This window comes from Heterodontus francisci, chromosome 28 (genome assembly GCF_036365525.1).
Source record: "Heterodontus francisci isolate sHetFra1 chromosome 28, sHetFra1.hap1, whole genome shotgun sequence".
Classification (NCBI taxonomy): domain Eukaryota; kingdom Metazoa; phylum Chordata; class Chondrichthyes; order Heterodontiformes; family Heterodontidae; genus Heterodontus; species Heterodontus francisci.
In genome coordinates, this window is record NC_090398.1 from 19,346,600 (window position 1) to 19,362,654 (window position 16,055).

The window sequence follows — 16,055 nt, forward strand, 5'->3', positions numbered from 1 at the left end:
CCACCCATTTATACTAACCCTGCAACAATCCCATATTCCCTACCACCAACTTGCACTAAGGGCAATTTATAATGGCCAATTTACCTATTAACCTGCAAGTCTTTGGCTGTGGGAGGAAACCGGAGCACCTGGCGAAATCCCACACGGTCACAGGGAGAACTTGCAAACTCCACAGGGAGTACCCAGAATCGAACCCGGGTCCCTGGAGCTATGAGGCTGCGATGCTAACCACTGCACCACTGTGCCGCCCTTATTGGGACTCACTTAGTGCTAGGGGCTTGGATGGGGCAGAATTTGGAAGGAGCATTGAGGAGGGCTTCTTGAAACAATGTGTAGATAGTCCAACTAGGGATGAGGCCGTACTGGACCTGGTATTGGACAATGAGCCCGGCCAGTTGGTCGAAGTTTCAGTTGGGGAGCATATCGGGAACAGTGACCATAATTCCATAAGTTTTAAGGTACTTGTGGACAAAGATAAGAGTAGTCCTCGGGTGAAGGTGCTAAATTGGGGGAAGGTTAATTATAATAATATTAGGCAGGAACTGAAGAATTTAGATTGGGGGCAGCTGTTTGAGGGTAAATCAACATCTGACATGTGGGAGTCTTTCAAATGTCAGCTGATTAGAATCCAGGACCAGCATGTTCCTGTTAGGAAGAAGGATAAGTTTGGCAAGTTTCGGGAACCTTGGATAACGCGGGATATTGTGAGCCTAGTCAAAAAGAAAAAGGAAGCATTCGTAAGGGCTGGAAGGCTAGGAACAGACGAATCCTTTGAGGAATATAAAGACAGTAGGAAGGAACTTAAGCAAGGAGTCAGGAAGGCTAAAAGGGGTCATGAAAAGTCATTGGCAAACACGATTAAGGAAAATCCCAAGGCTTTTTATACGTATATAAAGAGCAAGAGGGTAACTAGGGAAAGGGTTGGCCCACTCAAGGACAGAGAAGGGAATCTATGTGTGGAGCCAGAGGAAATGGGCGAGGTACTAAATGAGTACTTTGCATCAGTATTCACCAAGCAGAAGGACTTGGTGGATGATGAGCCTAGGGAAGGGAGTGTAGATAGTCTCAGTCATCTCATTATCAAAAAGGAGGAGGTGTTGGGTGTCTTGCAAAGCATTAAGGTAGATAAGTCCCAAGGGCCTGATGGGATCTACCCCAGAATACTGATGGAGGCAAGCAAAGAAATTGCTGGGACCTTGACAGAAATCTTGGCATCTTCATTGGCTACAGGTGACGTCCCAGAGGACTGGAGAATAGCCAATGTTGTTCCTTTGTTGAAGAAGGGTAGCAAGGATAATCCAGGACATTATAGGCCGGTGAGCCTTACGTCAGTGGTAGGGAAATTATTAGAGAGGATTATTCGGGACAGGATTTACTCCCATTTGGAAACAAACAAACTTATTAGCGAGAGACAGCATGGTTTTGTGAAGGGGAGGTCGTGTCTTACTAATTTGATTCAGTTTTTTGAGGAAGTGACGAAGATGATTGATGAAGGAAGGGCAGAGGATGTTATCTATATGGACTACAGTAAAGCCTTTGGCAAGGCCCCGCATGGCAGACTGGTACAAAAGGTGAAGTCACACGGGATCAGAGGTGAGCTGGCAAGATGGATACAGAACTGGCTCGGTCACAGAAGACAGAGGGTAGCAGTGGAAGGGTGTTTTTCTGAATGGAGGGATGTGACGAGTGGTGTTCCGCAGGGATCAGTGCTGGGACCTTTGCTCTTTGTAGTATATATAAATGATTTGGAGGAAAATGTAGCTGGTCTGATTAGTAAGTTTGCGGACGACACAAAGGTTGGTGGAGTTGAGGATAGTGATGAGGATTGTCAGAGGATACAGCAGGATATAGATCGGTTGGAGACTTGGGCGGAGAAATGGCAGATGGAGTTTAATCCGGACAAATGTGAGGTAATGCATTTTGGAAGGTCTAATGCAGGTGGGAAGTATACAGTAAATGGCAGAACCTTTAGGAGTATTGACAGGCAGAGAGATCTGGGCGTACAGGTCCACAGGTCACTGAAAGTGGCAACGCAGGTGGATAAGGTGGTCAAGAAGGCATACGGCATGCTTGCCTTCATTGGTCAGGGCATAGAGTATAAAAATTGGCAAGCCATGCTGCAGCTGTACAGAACTTTAGTTATGCCACACTTAGAATATTGCGTGCAATTCTGGTCGCCACACTACCAGAAGGACATGGAGGCTTTGGAGAGGGTACAGAGGAGGTTTACCAGGATGTTGCCTGGTCTGGAGGGCATTAGCTATGAGAAGAGGTTGGAAAAACTCGGATTGTTTTCACTGGAACGACATGATAGAGGTTTACAAAGTTATGAGCGGCATGGACAGAGTGGATAGTCAGAAGCTTTTTCCCAGGGTGGAAGAGTCAGTTACTAGGGGACATAGGTTTAAGGTGAGAGAGGCAAAGTTTAGAGGGGATGTGCGAAGCAAGTTCTTTACACAGAAGGTGGTGAGTGTCTGGAACTTGCTGCCAGGGGAGGTGGTGGAAGCAGGTACGATAGCGACGTTTAAGAGGCATCTTGACAAATACATGAATAGGATGGGAATAGAGGGATATGGTCCCCGGAAGTGCAGAAGGTTTTCGTTGAGGCAGGCATCAAGATCGGCGCAGTCTTGGAGGGCCGAATGGCCTGTTCCTGTGCTGTACTGTTCTTTGTTCAGACTTACAGGCAACCTGATAGAGGTCTATTAAATAACTGAATGGCTGGATAGAGTCTCTGTTGATAGATTATTCTAGTTTATCAGATTGGGAGGACCAGCAAACACACATTTAAACTATGTAAATGTAGGAATAAACTGGATGTTCGCTTGTTCTTCTTTCCCAGAGAATTGTGAGCCTCTGGAATGTGCTGCCGATTGCTGACTCTCTGTATCCCTTCAAGAGGGAGCTGGACCGGTTCCTGACTGGGACAGAGATCTCATCATGTAGAAGGTAAGTGTCTTTATAGGTAAAATGTGGTCCGTGTGATTTCCTGGATTGGTCCCTGGGGGGGGGGGGGGGCGGGGTCAGGTCAGAGAGGAATATTACCAAGAACATTTTCCCATATTGGCTCTGGGTGTTTCCATTGTTTTGCTTCACTGTGGAGGTGGGGGTGGTGTCTTGTGGGGGTAAGGGGTAAGGGAGGGATGAAGTGTTTAGCCATAATGGTCGAGCCTGCGTGGTGTGGGGTTTAGGTTTGATGGACCATCTGGTCTCTTCCTGCTCATCATTTCGGTGGGACATATTGCTCGGGATGCAGGAACCCTTAACATCTGGGTCAAGGCACTGCTCTTTACTGTGAGCCCAGAGCATCCGTGCAGCACACAGGAGGTTTGTATTAAGATTCACAGCTTATCAGGATCCTGCCAGATGTGTGTAAGATTTCAGAAATAATAATGATCAGCAGCTGGATTCAGTGAAATAATACAATGTTCACATATTTACAGGATATGATAGAAATCATATGAATTGTAACTTGAATCTACACAGAATAATTGACAACAAATCCAAACAATGTTCAATCTTGTTTCTCCAGCCTTTGATTTTCGGATTCCCAGATTCTGTCAATCTCTTAAACAAACGGCTACAGTCAATCATTCTGATTCTGGGAAGTGAAATAAACAGTTTGAAATCTCCATGTCATCACTTACCTTTCAGGTCACTGGGTATTTCAGATAAACCATGTGCGATGTCCATATAATCAAATGAATCACAACCTGTTAAAATCAATAAAATTTCATGAAATCAGATTTGTGTAATATTATAGTAAATTCTGCAGTGTTTGAATCTGAAGTTGAATTCAGTGTGTGATTTTACCGTACCGAGTTCCTGTATTTCTTTCAGTATTTTCTCCAACTTTGGTAACCTGTGGCACATTTTCACAAAGGATTTCCACATCAGCCTTCGGACCCGAGAGCCTTTCTCCATCACCAGATTGAGGAGAAGTTTGGAACTGTCCGCCCGGTTTCCCTTCTCCACAAGCTCAGTGACTTTCTGTCAAGAATAATAATGAATATATGAATTCTCAGTTTTGAGCACAGAAAGCAGTCACTTGGCCGAGTACTGATCCATTCTGAACATGGGCTGAATATTCTGTAAACATCTTGATTCAGACATTAATGGCAAATAAATGTGATAAAACTAAATTGAAAATCAGAAGTATTGTTCCAGGAGAGTGAGGAATCACTGAGAATCTGCAGTATTTTAATGAGATTAGTTTTCTCTGTCGTTCAGTATCCAACATGACATCAGATACTGATTGACAATATGATCCACTTGTTTCTCACACTTATTTCCTGCGGTCACACTTTGTGATTTACTCAGAAATAAAACAGCAGTGAATCAGAACTCAAGTGACAGGGAAGGACGATTCTGAACTGAGGGAAGCAGCGAGAAAACTGTCTGAGAAATTATCACCAACCAATCGAAACAACCCCTGTTGATTTATCAGTCAGGAGAATCGACCAATAATAATAATACTGAAAATCCAATCACTCCATATATATTCCCCTCAGTAATTGAGATGTCAGATACTCAATGTTTTGTACACCCACTGCCAGTATGAAACCTCAGTAACCGGGAGAACATATCCAGCAATGGATAGTCAGGACTTCTATCAACAACTTACATTTAATATAGGACTTTTAATGTCGAGAAACAACCCAAGATGTTTCACAGCGACAGAATCAGACAACGGGCCCGAGACAAAGTAGGATAAATTGGCACAGGTGACCAAAACATAACAAAAGATAAGTTTTAAAAAGGAGGGGACGGGGATCGGTTTCAGGAGTGAATTTCAGAGCGTGGGGCCCAAGGTAACTGAAAGCTTGACCACCAGTGGTGATGTGAAGGAAGGGCTGCACAAAAGGACAGGGTCAGAACAATGGAAAATTCCAGTGGTACGAGAATTGAAGGAGGTTACAGTGATAAGAAGCATCAGGACCATCAAGTTATTTAAATAGAAGGACAGGAACTTTAAATTGAAGGCCTGAGGGTTGGAAGCCATTCTAGGTATGTGAGCACACATGTGATATCAGAAATGGGACCTGGAGGGGACAGGGTACAGGCAGAAGATTCTGAGTAGCTGAAGATTACAGAGTGTGTAAGGTGGGAGGCTGGGCAGGAGAACATTGGAATAGTCGTGTCTGGAGGCATGGACGAGGGCTCAGCAGGAGATGGGCTGAAGTAGGGAGAGAGACTGGCAATGTTACATAGATAGAAGTAGGGGATCATCGTGATGGAGAGAATGTCGGATATGGAGTTCAGCTCGAGGGTGGATGCTGAAATCACAGACAGTCTGTCTTAGCCTCAGGCAGTGGCCAGCAGGAGTTGACAATGTGTCTGCACACAGACACCAGTGGTCCATGGTTAAAAATGTTGAAGTCCGTGGTAATTGTAAATGTCTTGCTCCAAGCCTTCCCTCCAAATCCTGTCTATTGTCTCTGTTCTCTCTTTTTTTCCAGTCCTACTAAAACTCTTTCCCTTTGTTTTCAGTCCAGACTCCAGTTACACTCGAACCACTACCCTGTTCTTTGTACAGATACTGATGGATCCACTAATATTTTCACCTCTTCAGAACATTGTTTCAGATTCATGGTATTTGCCATTTTATCCTTTCTCTCCTATTTCCCGGTTTCTATCCTTTAACAATCTGCAATTCGAAGATCTAACATTGCAACAATTCTCAGTGACTGCGTGGAAGCAAATTACATGTTGGGGTGTATTAACAGTGCAAGATTGAGCTGAAAGAATGAGATAATCCTGTCACTTCCTAAAATCATTCATGTGACTGCACTTAGATGACTGTGTATAATTCTGGTTGACTCAGTACAAAACGTTAATGTTGCTACTGAAAAGAGGAAGTAGAATAACTGAGAGAAGGGAGTGGTTGGAATTGAGGAACTATTGTGTAATCTGGGAATGTCCTCACTGGAAAAGAGAATGTTGAGAGGTGATATGATTGCTGTTTCACTTTGTCCAGTACAGTAGAAACAGAGGACACAGCCTGAGCTTCAAGGAGGGTAAATTCACAACTAATCTCTCATAACAATATTTCAGTGAGTGAACAGTTAATCTGTAGGACACACTTCCTAGGGAAGTTGGAGTTAGTATTGATTCATTCAACTGTGAATTAGACAGATATATTTCAGAAAATAACATTTTGAGATGCACTATTAGTGTAATTTAAGATATGACAGTTTTTATTTATTCATTCATGGGATGTGGATGCCTCTGGCCTGGCCAGCATTTATTACCCATGAGAAGGTGGGAATGAGCTGCCTTCCTGAACCGCTGCAGTCCATGTGGTGATGGTACACCCACACTGCTGTTAGAGTTCCAGGATTCTGACCCAGTGACAATGAAGGAATAGCAATATATTTCCAAGTCAGGATGGTGTGTGACTTGGAGGGGAATTTGGAGGTGGTGGTGTTCCCGTGCACTCGCTTCCCTGGTCCTTCTAGAAGGGAGAGGTCATGGGTTTGAAAGGTGCTGTCGAAGGAGCCTTGATGAGTTACTGCAGTGCATCTTGTTGATGGTACATACTGCTGTCACTGTGCGTCGATGGTGGAGAGAGCGAATATTTAAGGTGGTGCCAATCAAGCAGGCTGTTTTGTTCTGGATGGTGCCGCGTTTCTTGAGTGTTTCTGGAGTCGCACTCATCCAGACAAGTGGAGAATATTCCATCACACTCCTGATTTGTACCTTGGTACGTCTATGGCACGAATGTTACTTGCCATTTATAAGTCCAAGCCCAAATGTTGTCCAGGTCTTTCTCTATGTGGGCACAGACTGCTTCATTATCTGAGGAGTTGCAAATGTAGCTGAACACCATGCAATCATCATCCATATTTCTGACATTATGACGGAGGGAAGGTCATCGCTGAAGCAACTGAAGATGTTTGTGCCGAGGACACTTCCCTGAGGAATTCCTGTAGCGATGTCCTGGGGCTGAGATAATTGGCCTCCAAGAATCATGACCATCTTACTTTGTGATAGATGTGACTCCAGTCAGTGGAGAGTTTTCCCCCTGATTCCCATTGACTTCAGTTTTGCTAGGGCTCCTTAATGCCACACTCGGTCAAATGTTGTCTTGATGTCAAGGGCCAACACTCTCTCCTTTCCTCTGGAATTTGGTTCTTTTATCCAGGTTGGACCAAGGCCATAATGAGGTCTGGAGCCGGGTGTCTGTGGTGGAACCCAAACTGAGCATCGATGAGCAGATTATTGGTAAGTGCCTCTTGAGAGCATTGTTGACGACGCCTTCTATCACTTTGCTGATGATTGCGAGTACCCTGTGGGACAGTAATTGACTGGTTTGGATTTGTCCTGCTTTTTGTGGAGCAGGACATACCTGGACAATTCTTCCAATTTGTCAGGCAGTTGCCAGTGTTGGGTAGGCAGTATTATCACTGGACTAGTAACCCAGAGACCCAGGGTATTTCTCTGGGGTTTGATAAGGTATCTACCAAAACTCGTTTTCACAGCCACATCTCCTTCCTCAGTGACTGTCTCCGGCTCCGACTGATTCCACGTGGATTCCAACTGCAGTTTCACCCGTCATGCTTTGAGACCACCCAGGATCACAGGTATCTCCGAGAAATACAACGTTCCTTGGACTGCTACTCTCGCCGCATCCTGAGATCCACACTCAGTGCTATGCGCCGCCATATGCACACACTGGACCTCTCTCTCCAGCAGCACCGTCTTACCTTATCTCAAATCTGTTCTACTCCGCAGTTTCATCTCATCTTACGTCTCATCCGAAACATTAACAAAAAACTTTTTTTCTTCCTTTCAGGTGTTAAGGAATGCAAGCTCCAGCAGCTGATGGGGACTAATGCCCCTCCAGATCCTCCTTCCGCTTCACTTCCCTCTGACCCCACCCCTTCTGATCTGACACCTTGCCGTGTATTTACGATACCCTCTGACCTCCCCCTCTCTGATGCTGAGCGTTCTGTACTCAGCAAAGGTCTCAGTTTTATCCCTTACGCCCCCACCTCAATGAATTTCGCGCTCGGCATGACGTTGAGCTCTTCTTCCGTCGCCTCCGCCTCCGGGCTCACTTCTTCGACCAGGAGTCCTCCCCCCGACCAGCAGACCCATTCACCCGCCTCCAGCATTCTCCCTCTACCTGGACCCCTCCCCCTGGCCTCTTACCCGCTCTTGATCTCTTCATTGAAAACTGTCGGCGAGACATTGGTCGTCTCAATTTCTCTGCCCCCCTCACTCACTCTAACCTGTCCCCCTCTGAACTTGAGGCACTCCGTTCTCTCAGGTCTAACCCCGACATGGTCATCAAACCTGCAGACAAGGGTGGTGCTGTTGTTGTATGGCGTACCGACCTCGACCTTGCAGAAGCTCAACGCCAACTCACAGACACCTCTTCCTACCTCCCTCTGGACCATGACCCCACCACCGAACATCAAGCCACCGTCCAAAGGACTGTCACTGACCTCATCTCCTCTGGAGATCTTCCCTCTACAGCTTCCAACCTCATAGTCCCGCAACCCCGGACAGCACACTTCTACCTCCTTCCCAAAATCCACAAACGGGACTGTCCCGGCAGACCCATTGTGTCAGCCTGCTCCTGCCCCACTGAACTTATTTCTTCCTATCTAGACTCTATCTTTTCTCCGCTGGTCCAGTCTCTTCCCACCTACATCCGTGACTCTTCTGACGCCCGACGTCATTTTGACAATTTCCAGTTTCCTGGTCCCAACCGCCTCCTCTTCACTATGGACGTCCAATTGCTCTACACCTCCATCCCCCACCAGGATGGTTTGAGGGCTCTCCGCTTCTTCCTGGAACAGAGGCCCAACCAGTCCCCATCCACCAACACCCTCCTCTGCCTGGCTGAACTTGTTCTCACATTGAACAACTTCTCCTTCAACTCCATGCATTTCCTTCAAGTAAAAGGTGTCGCTATGGGTACCCGCATGGGTCCTAGTTATGCCTGTCTTTTTGTGGGATATGTCGAGCATTCTTTGTTCCAGTCCTACTCAGGCCCCCTCCCCCAACTCTTTTTCCGGTACATTGATGACTGTATCGGTGCCGTTTCCTGCTCCCGCCCCGAACTAGAAAACTTTATCAACTTTGCTTCCAATTTCCACCCTTCTCTCACCTTTACATGGTCCATCTCTGACACTTCCCTTCCCTTCCTCGACTTCTCTGTCTCCATCTCTGGGGATAGGTTGTCTACCAATATCCATTATAAGCCCACTGACTCCCACAGCTATCTCGACTACACTTCTTCACACCCTACCTCCTGCAAGGACTCCATTCCATTCTCCCAGTTTCTCCGTCTCCGACGCATCTGCTCTGATGATGCTACCTTCCATGACGGTGCTTCTGATATGACCTCCTTTTTCCTCAACCGAGGATTTCCCCCCACTGTGGTTGACAGAGCCCTCAACCGTATCCGACCCATTCCCCGCACCTCTACCCTCACCCCTTCCCCTCCCTCCCAGAACCGTGACAGGGTTCCCCTTGTCCTCACTTTTCATCCCATCAGCCTCCATATCCAAAGGATCATCCTCTGCCATTTTCGCCACCTCCAGCGTGATGCCACTACCAGTCGCATCTTCCCCTCCCTTCCCCTGTCAGCATTCCGAAGGGATCGTTCCCTCTGCGACACCCTGGTCCACTCCTCCATTACCCCCACCACCTCGCCCCCGTCCCCGTCCCAGGGCACCTTCCCCTGCAATCGCAGGAGGTGTAATACCTGCCCATTTACCTCCTCTCTCCTCACTATCCCAGGCCCCAAACACTCCTTTCAGGTGAAGCAGCGATTTACTTGTACTTCTTTCAATGTAGTATACTGTATTCGCTGCTCACAGTGTGGTCTCCTCTACATTGGGGAGACCAAGCGCAGACTGGGTGACCGCTTTGCGGAACATCTCCGCTCAGTCCGCAAGCAGGACCCTGAGCTTCCGGTTGCTTGCCATTTCAACACTCCCCCCTGCTCTCATGCTCACATCTCTGTCCTGGGATTGCTGCAGTGTTCCAGTGAACATCAACGCAAGCTCGAGGAACAGCATCTCATCTACCGATTAGGCACACTACAGCCTGCCGGACTGAACATTGAGTTCAATAATTTCAGAGCATGACAGCCCCCCACTTTACTTTCATTTTTAGTTATTTTTTCTTCCTTTTTTTTTACATTCCTTTTTACATTTTTTACAATCTTTTTTTGCATTTATTTCATTTCATCTTAGTTTGTTCAGTTTGCTTACCCACTGTTTTTTTCAGGTTGTTTTTCTTCAGGTTTGCACTTGCTGCTGTTCAATATTCAGTATATTCACACCTAATCAGTACTAATGCTTTGTCTTTCAACACACCATTAACATATTGTTTGCCTTTGCTCCGTGACCTTTTGGTCAGCTTTGTGGCCTGGTCTAATCTGCACCTTCTCCTTTGTTATCTCTTGCACCACCCCACCTCACTTGTTTATAATCTGTGACTTTTCTAATATTTGTCAGTTCCGAAGAAGGGTCACTGACCCGAAACGTTAACTCTGCTTCTCTTTCCACAGATGCTGCCAGACCTGCTGAGTGAATCCAGCATTTCTTGTTTTTGTTTCAGATTTCCAGCATCCGCAGTATTTTGCTTTTATTTCTCTGGGGACATAGGTTCGAACCTCACCACATCAGAAGGTGGAATTTGAATTTAATTAATAAAAAAAAATATCTGGAATTAAAAGCTAGTCTAATTTTTTTTTTTACTTGGAGATACAGCACTGAAGCCATCCCTTCGGCCCACTGAGTCTGTGCCGACCAACAACCACCCATTTATACTAACCCTACAGTAATCCCATATGCCCTACCTACACAATGGGCAATTTACCCATCACCTGCAAGTCTTTGGCGGCGGGAGGAAACCGGAGCAGCCGGCGAAAACCCATGCGGTCCCAGGGAGAACTTGCAAACTCCGCACAGGCAATACCCAGAATTGAACCCGGGTCCCTGGAGCTATGAGGCTGCGGTGCTAACCACTGCGCCACTGTGCCGCCCATGATGGCCATAAAACCACTGTCGATTGTTGTAAAAACCCATCTGGTTCACTAATGTCCTTTAGGGAAGGAAATCTGCTGTCCTTACCTGGTCTGGCCTACATGTGACTCGAACCCACAGCAATGTGGTTAACTCTCACATGCCCTCTGAAATGGCCGAGCATCCACTCAGTTGTACCTAACTGCTACGAAGTCAATAAAAAGGAATAAAACCGGATGGACCACCCGGCATCGACCTAGGCACCGGAAATGACAACGGCAAACCCAGCCCTGTCGACCCTGCAAAGTCCTCCTTACTAACATCTGGGGGTTTGTGCCAAAGTTGGGAGAGCTGTCCCACAGACTAGTCAAGCAACAGCCTGACATAGTCACACTCATGGAATCATACCTTACAGACAATGTCCCAGACACTGCCATCACCATCCCCGGGTATGTCCTGGCCCACCGGCAGGACAGACCCAGCAGAGGTGGTGGCACAGTGGTATACAGTAGGGAGGGAGTTGCCCTGGGAGTCCTCAACATCGACTCCGGACCCCACTAAGTCTCATGGCATCAGGTCAAACATGGGCAAGCAACCTCCTGCTGATTACCACCTACTGCCCTCCCTCAGCTGATGAGTCAGTACTCCTCCATGTTGGGCGGCACCGTGGCGCAGTGGTTAGCACCGCAGCCTCACAGCTCCAGGGACCCGGGTTCGATTCCGGGTACTGCCTGTGTGGAGTTTGCAAGTTCTCCCTGTGTCTGCGTGGGTTTTCTCCGGGTGCTCCGGTTTCCTCCCACAAGCCAAAAGACTTGCAGGTTGATAGGTAAATTGGCCATTATAAATTGTCACTAGTATAGGTAGGTGGTAGGGAAATATAGGGACAGGTGGGGATGTTTGGTAGGAATATGGGATTAGTGTAGGATTAGTATAAATGGGTGGTTGATGTTCGGCACAGACTCGGTGGGCCGAAGGGCCTGTTTCAGTGCTGTATCTCTAATCTAAAAAAAAAAAGTTGAACACCACTTGGAGGAAGCACTGAGGGTGGCAAGGGCACAAAATGTACTCTGGGTGGGGGACTTCAATGTCCATCACCATGAGTGGCTCGGTAGCACCACTACTGACCGAGCTGGCCGTGTCCTAAAGGACATAGCTGCTAGACTGGGTCTGCGGCAGGTGGTGAGGGAACCAACACGAGGGAAAAACATACTTGACCTCGTCCTCACCAATCTGCCTGCCGCAGATGCTTCTGTCCATGACTGTATTGGTAGGAGTGACCATCGCACAGTCCTTGTGGAGACGAAGTCCTGCCTTCACATTGAGGATACCGTCCATCGTGTTGTGTGGCACTCTTCTTCTTCTTTCTTTGGCCTCCTTGTCTCGAGAGACAATGGGTAAGCGCCTGGAGGGGGTCACTGGTTTGTGAAGCAGCACCTGGAGTGGCTATAAAGGCCAATACTAGAGTGACAGACTCTTCCACAGGTGCTACATAAAATTGGTTGTCGGGGCTGTTACACAGTTGGCTCTCACCTTGCGCTTCTGTCTTTTTTCCTGCCAACTGCAATGTCTCTTCGACTCGCCACGCTTTCGCCCCACCTTTATGGTTGCCCGCCAGCTCTGGCGATCCCTGGCAACTGACTCCCACGACTTGTGATCAATGTCACAGGACTTCATGTCGCGTTTGCAGACATCTTTAAAGCGGAGACATGGACGGCCGGTGGGTCTGGTACCAGTGACGAGCTCGCTGTGCAATGTGTCCTTGGGGATCCTGCCATCTTCCATGCGGCTCACATGGCCAAGCCATCTCAAGCGCCGCTGGCTTAGTAGGGTGTATATGCTGGGGACGTTGGCCGCCTTGAGGACTTCTGTGTTGGAGATACGGTACTGCCACCTGATGCCAAGTATTCTCCAGAGGCAGCGAAGATGGAATGAATTGAGAAGTCGCTCTTGGCTGACATACGTTGTCGAGGCCTCGCTGCCGTAGAGCAAGCTACTGAAGACACAGGCTTGATACACTTGGACTTTTGTGTTCTGTGTCAGTGCGCCATTTTCCCACACTCTCTTGGCCAGTTTGGACATAGCAGAGGAAGCCTTTCCCATGCGCTTGTTTAATTCTGCATCGAGAGACAGGTTACAGGTGACAGTTGAGCCTAGGTAGGTGAACTCTTGAACCACTTCCAGAGTGTGATCGCCGATATGGATGGGGCGTTTCTGATGTCCTGTCCCATGATGTTCGTTTTCTTGAGGCTGATGGTTAGGCCAAATTCATTGCAAGCAGCCGCAAACCTGTCGATGAGTCTTTGCAGACACTCTTCAGTGTGAGATCTTACTGCAGCAAAGAGGAGTTCCCTACCACCGTGGAGGCACTACCACCGTGCTGAATGGGATAGATTTCGAACAGATCTAGCAATGTAAAACTGGGCATCCATGAAGCGCTGTGGGCCATCAGCAGCAGCAGAATTGTACTCAACCACAATCTGCAAGCTCATGGTTCGACATATCCATTACCATCAAGCCAGGAGACCAACCCTGGTTCAATGAAGAGTGCAGGAAGGCATGCCAGGAGCAGCACCAGGCATACCTCAAACTGAGGTGTCAACCTGGTGAAACTACAACACAGGACTATCTGCGTGCCAAACTGCATAAGCAGCATGCGATAGGCAGAGCTAAGCAATCCCATAACCAACGGATCAGATCTAAGCTCTGCAGTCCTGCCACATCCAGCCATGAATGGTGGTGGACAATTAAACTACTAACTGGAGGATGTGGCTCCACAAATATCCCCATCCTCAATGATGGGGAAGCCCAACACATCAGTGCGAAAGATAAGGTTGAAGCATTTGCAACAATCTTCAGCCAGAAGTGCCGAGTTGATGATCCATCTCGGCCTCCTCCTGAAGTCCCCTGCATCACAGATGCCAGACTTCAGCCAATTCGATTCACTCCGCATGATATCAAGAAACGACTGAAGGCACTGGATACTGCAAAAGCTATGAGCCCTGACAATATTCCGGCGATAGTACTGAAGACCTGTGCTCCAGAACCTGCCGCGCCCCTAGCCAAGCTGTTCCAGTACAGCTACAACACTGGCATCTACCCTGTAATGTGGAAAATTGCCCAGGTATGTCCTGTACACAAAAAGCAGGACAAATCCAACCAGGCCAACTACCGCCCCATCAGTCTACTCTCACTCATCAGTAAAGTGATGGAAGGTGCCATCAAGCGGCACTTGCTTCGCAATAACCTGCTCAGTGATGCTCAGTTTGGGTTCCGCCAGGGCCACTCAGCTCCTGACCTCATTATAGCCTTGGTTCAAACATGGACAAAAGAACTGAACTCAAGAGGTGAGGTGAGAGTGACTGCCCTTGACATCAAGGCAGCATTTGACAGAGTATGGCATCAAGGAGCCCTAGCAAAACTGAGGTCAGTGGGAATCAGGGGAAAAACCCTCCGCTGGCTGGAGTCATACCTAGCGCAAAGGAAGATGGTTGTGGTTGTTGGAGGTCAATCATCTGAGCTCCAGGACATCACTGCAGGAGTTCCTCAGGGTAGTGTCCGAGGCCCAACCATCTTCAGCTGCTTCATCAAGGACCTACCTTCAATCATAAGGTCAGAAGTGGGGATGTTCGCTGATGATTGCACAATGTTCAGCACCATTCATGACTCCTCAGATACTGAAGCAGTCTGTGTAGAAATACAGCAAGACCTGGACAATATCCAGGCTTGGGCTGATAAGTGGCAAATAACATTCGCGCCACACAAGTGCCAGGCAATGACCATCTCCAACAAAAGAGAATCTAACCATCTCCTCTTGACATTCAACGGCATTACCATTCTTGAATCCCCCACTATCAACGTCCTAGGGGCTATCATCGACCAGAAACTGAACTGGAGTAGCCATATAAATACCGTGACTATAACAGCAGGTCAGAGGCTGCGAATCCTGAGGCGAGTAACTCACCTCCTGACTTCCCAAAGTCTGTCCACCATCTGCAAGGCACAAGTCAGGAGTGTGATGGAATACTCTCCAATGCCTGGATGGGTGCAGCTCCAACAACACTCAAGAAGCTCGACACCATCCAGGACAAAGCAGCCCGCTTGATTGGCACCCCATCTACAAACATTCACTCCCTCCACCGCCGACTCATAGTGGCAGCAGTGTGTACCATCTACAAGATGCACTGCAGCAATGCACCAAGGCTCCTTCGACAGCACCTTCCAAACCCGCGACCTCTACCAACTAGAAGGACAAGGGCAGCAAATGCATGGGAACACCACCACCTGCAAGTTCCCCTCCAAGTCACACACCATCTTGACTTGGAACTATATCGCTGTTCCTTCACTGTCACTGGGTCAAAATACTGGAACTCCCTTCCGAACAGCACTGTGGGTATACCTACCCCAAATGGACTGCAGTGGTTCAAGAAGGCAGCTCACCACCTTCTCAAGGGCAATTAGGGATGGGCAATAAATGCTGGCCTGGCCAGCGACACCCACATCCCTGAATGAATAATAATAAAAAAAAGCTTCTGAGAGATGTGGTTACTTCTTCAGCACTGCAGATGTGAAATCGTCGGGGCCCATAGAAGTTGTTGTGTCCAGTGCGCTCAGCCATTCCTTTTGTCACGTAGGGTAAATAAAACTGGCTGAAGACCGGCATCTGTGAAAGTATGGACCACAGGAGGAGGCAGAGATGGATCATCTACTTGAAACTTCTGGCTGAAGATGGCTGCGAATGCTTCAGCTTTGTTTTCTGCACTCTGGGCTTCGCCATTATGGATGATGCAGATGTTTGTGGAACGTCCTCTTCAGTTAGTTGTTCAATTGTCCAGCACTATATGACTGGGTGTGGCAGGACTGTAAAGTTTTATGATTTGTTGGTTGTGGGATCGCTTGTCTGTTTACAGCATGCCACTTCTGCTGTTCAGCATCCATGTCGTCCTGTGATGTAGCTTCACTATGTTGGCACCTCAATTTCAGTTCACCTTGTGCTGCTCCTGACATGCTCTCCTACTCTCCTCATTGAACCAGAGTTGGTCCCCTGGCTTGATGGTAATGGTAGAGTGAGGG

The 16,055-nt window shown here is 47.8% G+C and overlaps 1 protein-coding gene across 2 annotated transcripts in view; it reads right to left on the minus strand.

Annotated features, from left to right (window-relative positions):
• The window catches only part of LOC137385114 (NACHT, LRR and PYD domains-containing protein 3-like), a 76,040-nt gene that overhangs the window by 18,167 nt on the left and 41,818 nt on the right, over positions 1-16,055 (minus strand). For both annotated transcript variants that reach the window (XM_068059904.1, XM_068059905.1), the window contains exons 4-5: positions 3,819-3,990; positions 3,648-3,713 (exon numbers count right to left, since the gene is read on the minus strand). In XM_068059904.1, the coding sequence (XP_067916005.1) occupies positions 3,648-3,713; positions 3,819-3,990 (238 nt within the window). The remainder of the gene's footprint in view (positions 1-3,647; positions 3,714-3,818; positions 3,991-16,055) is intronic.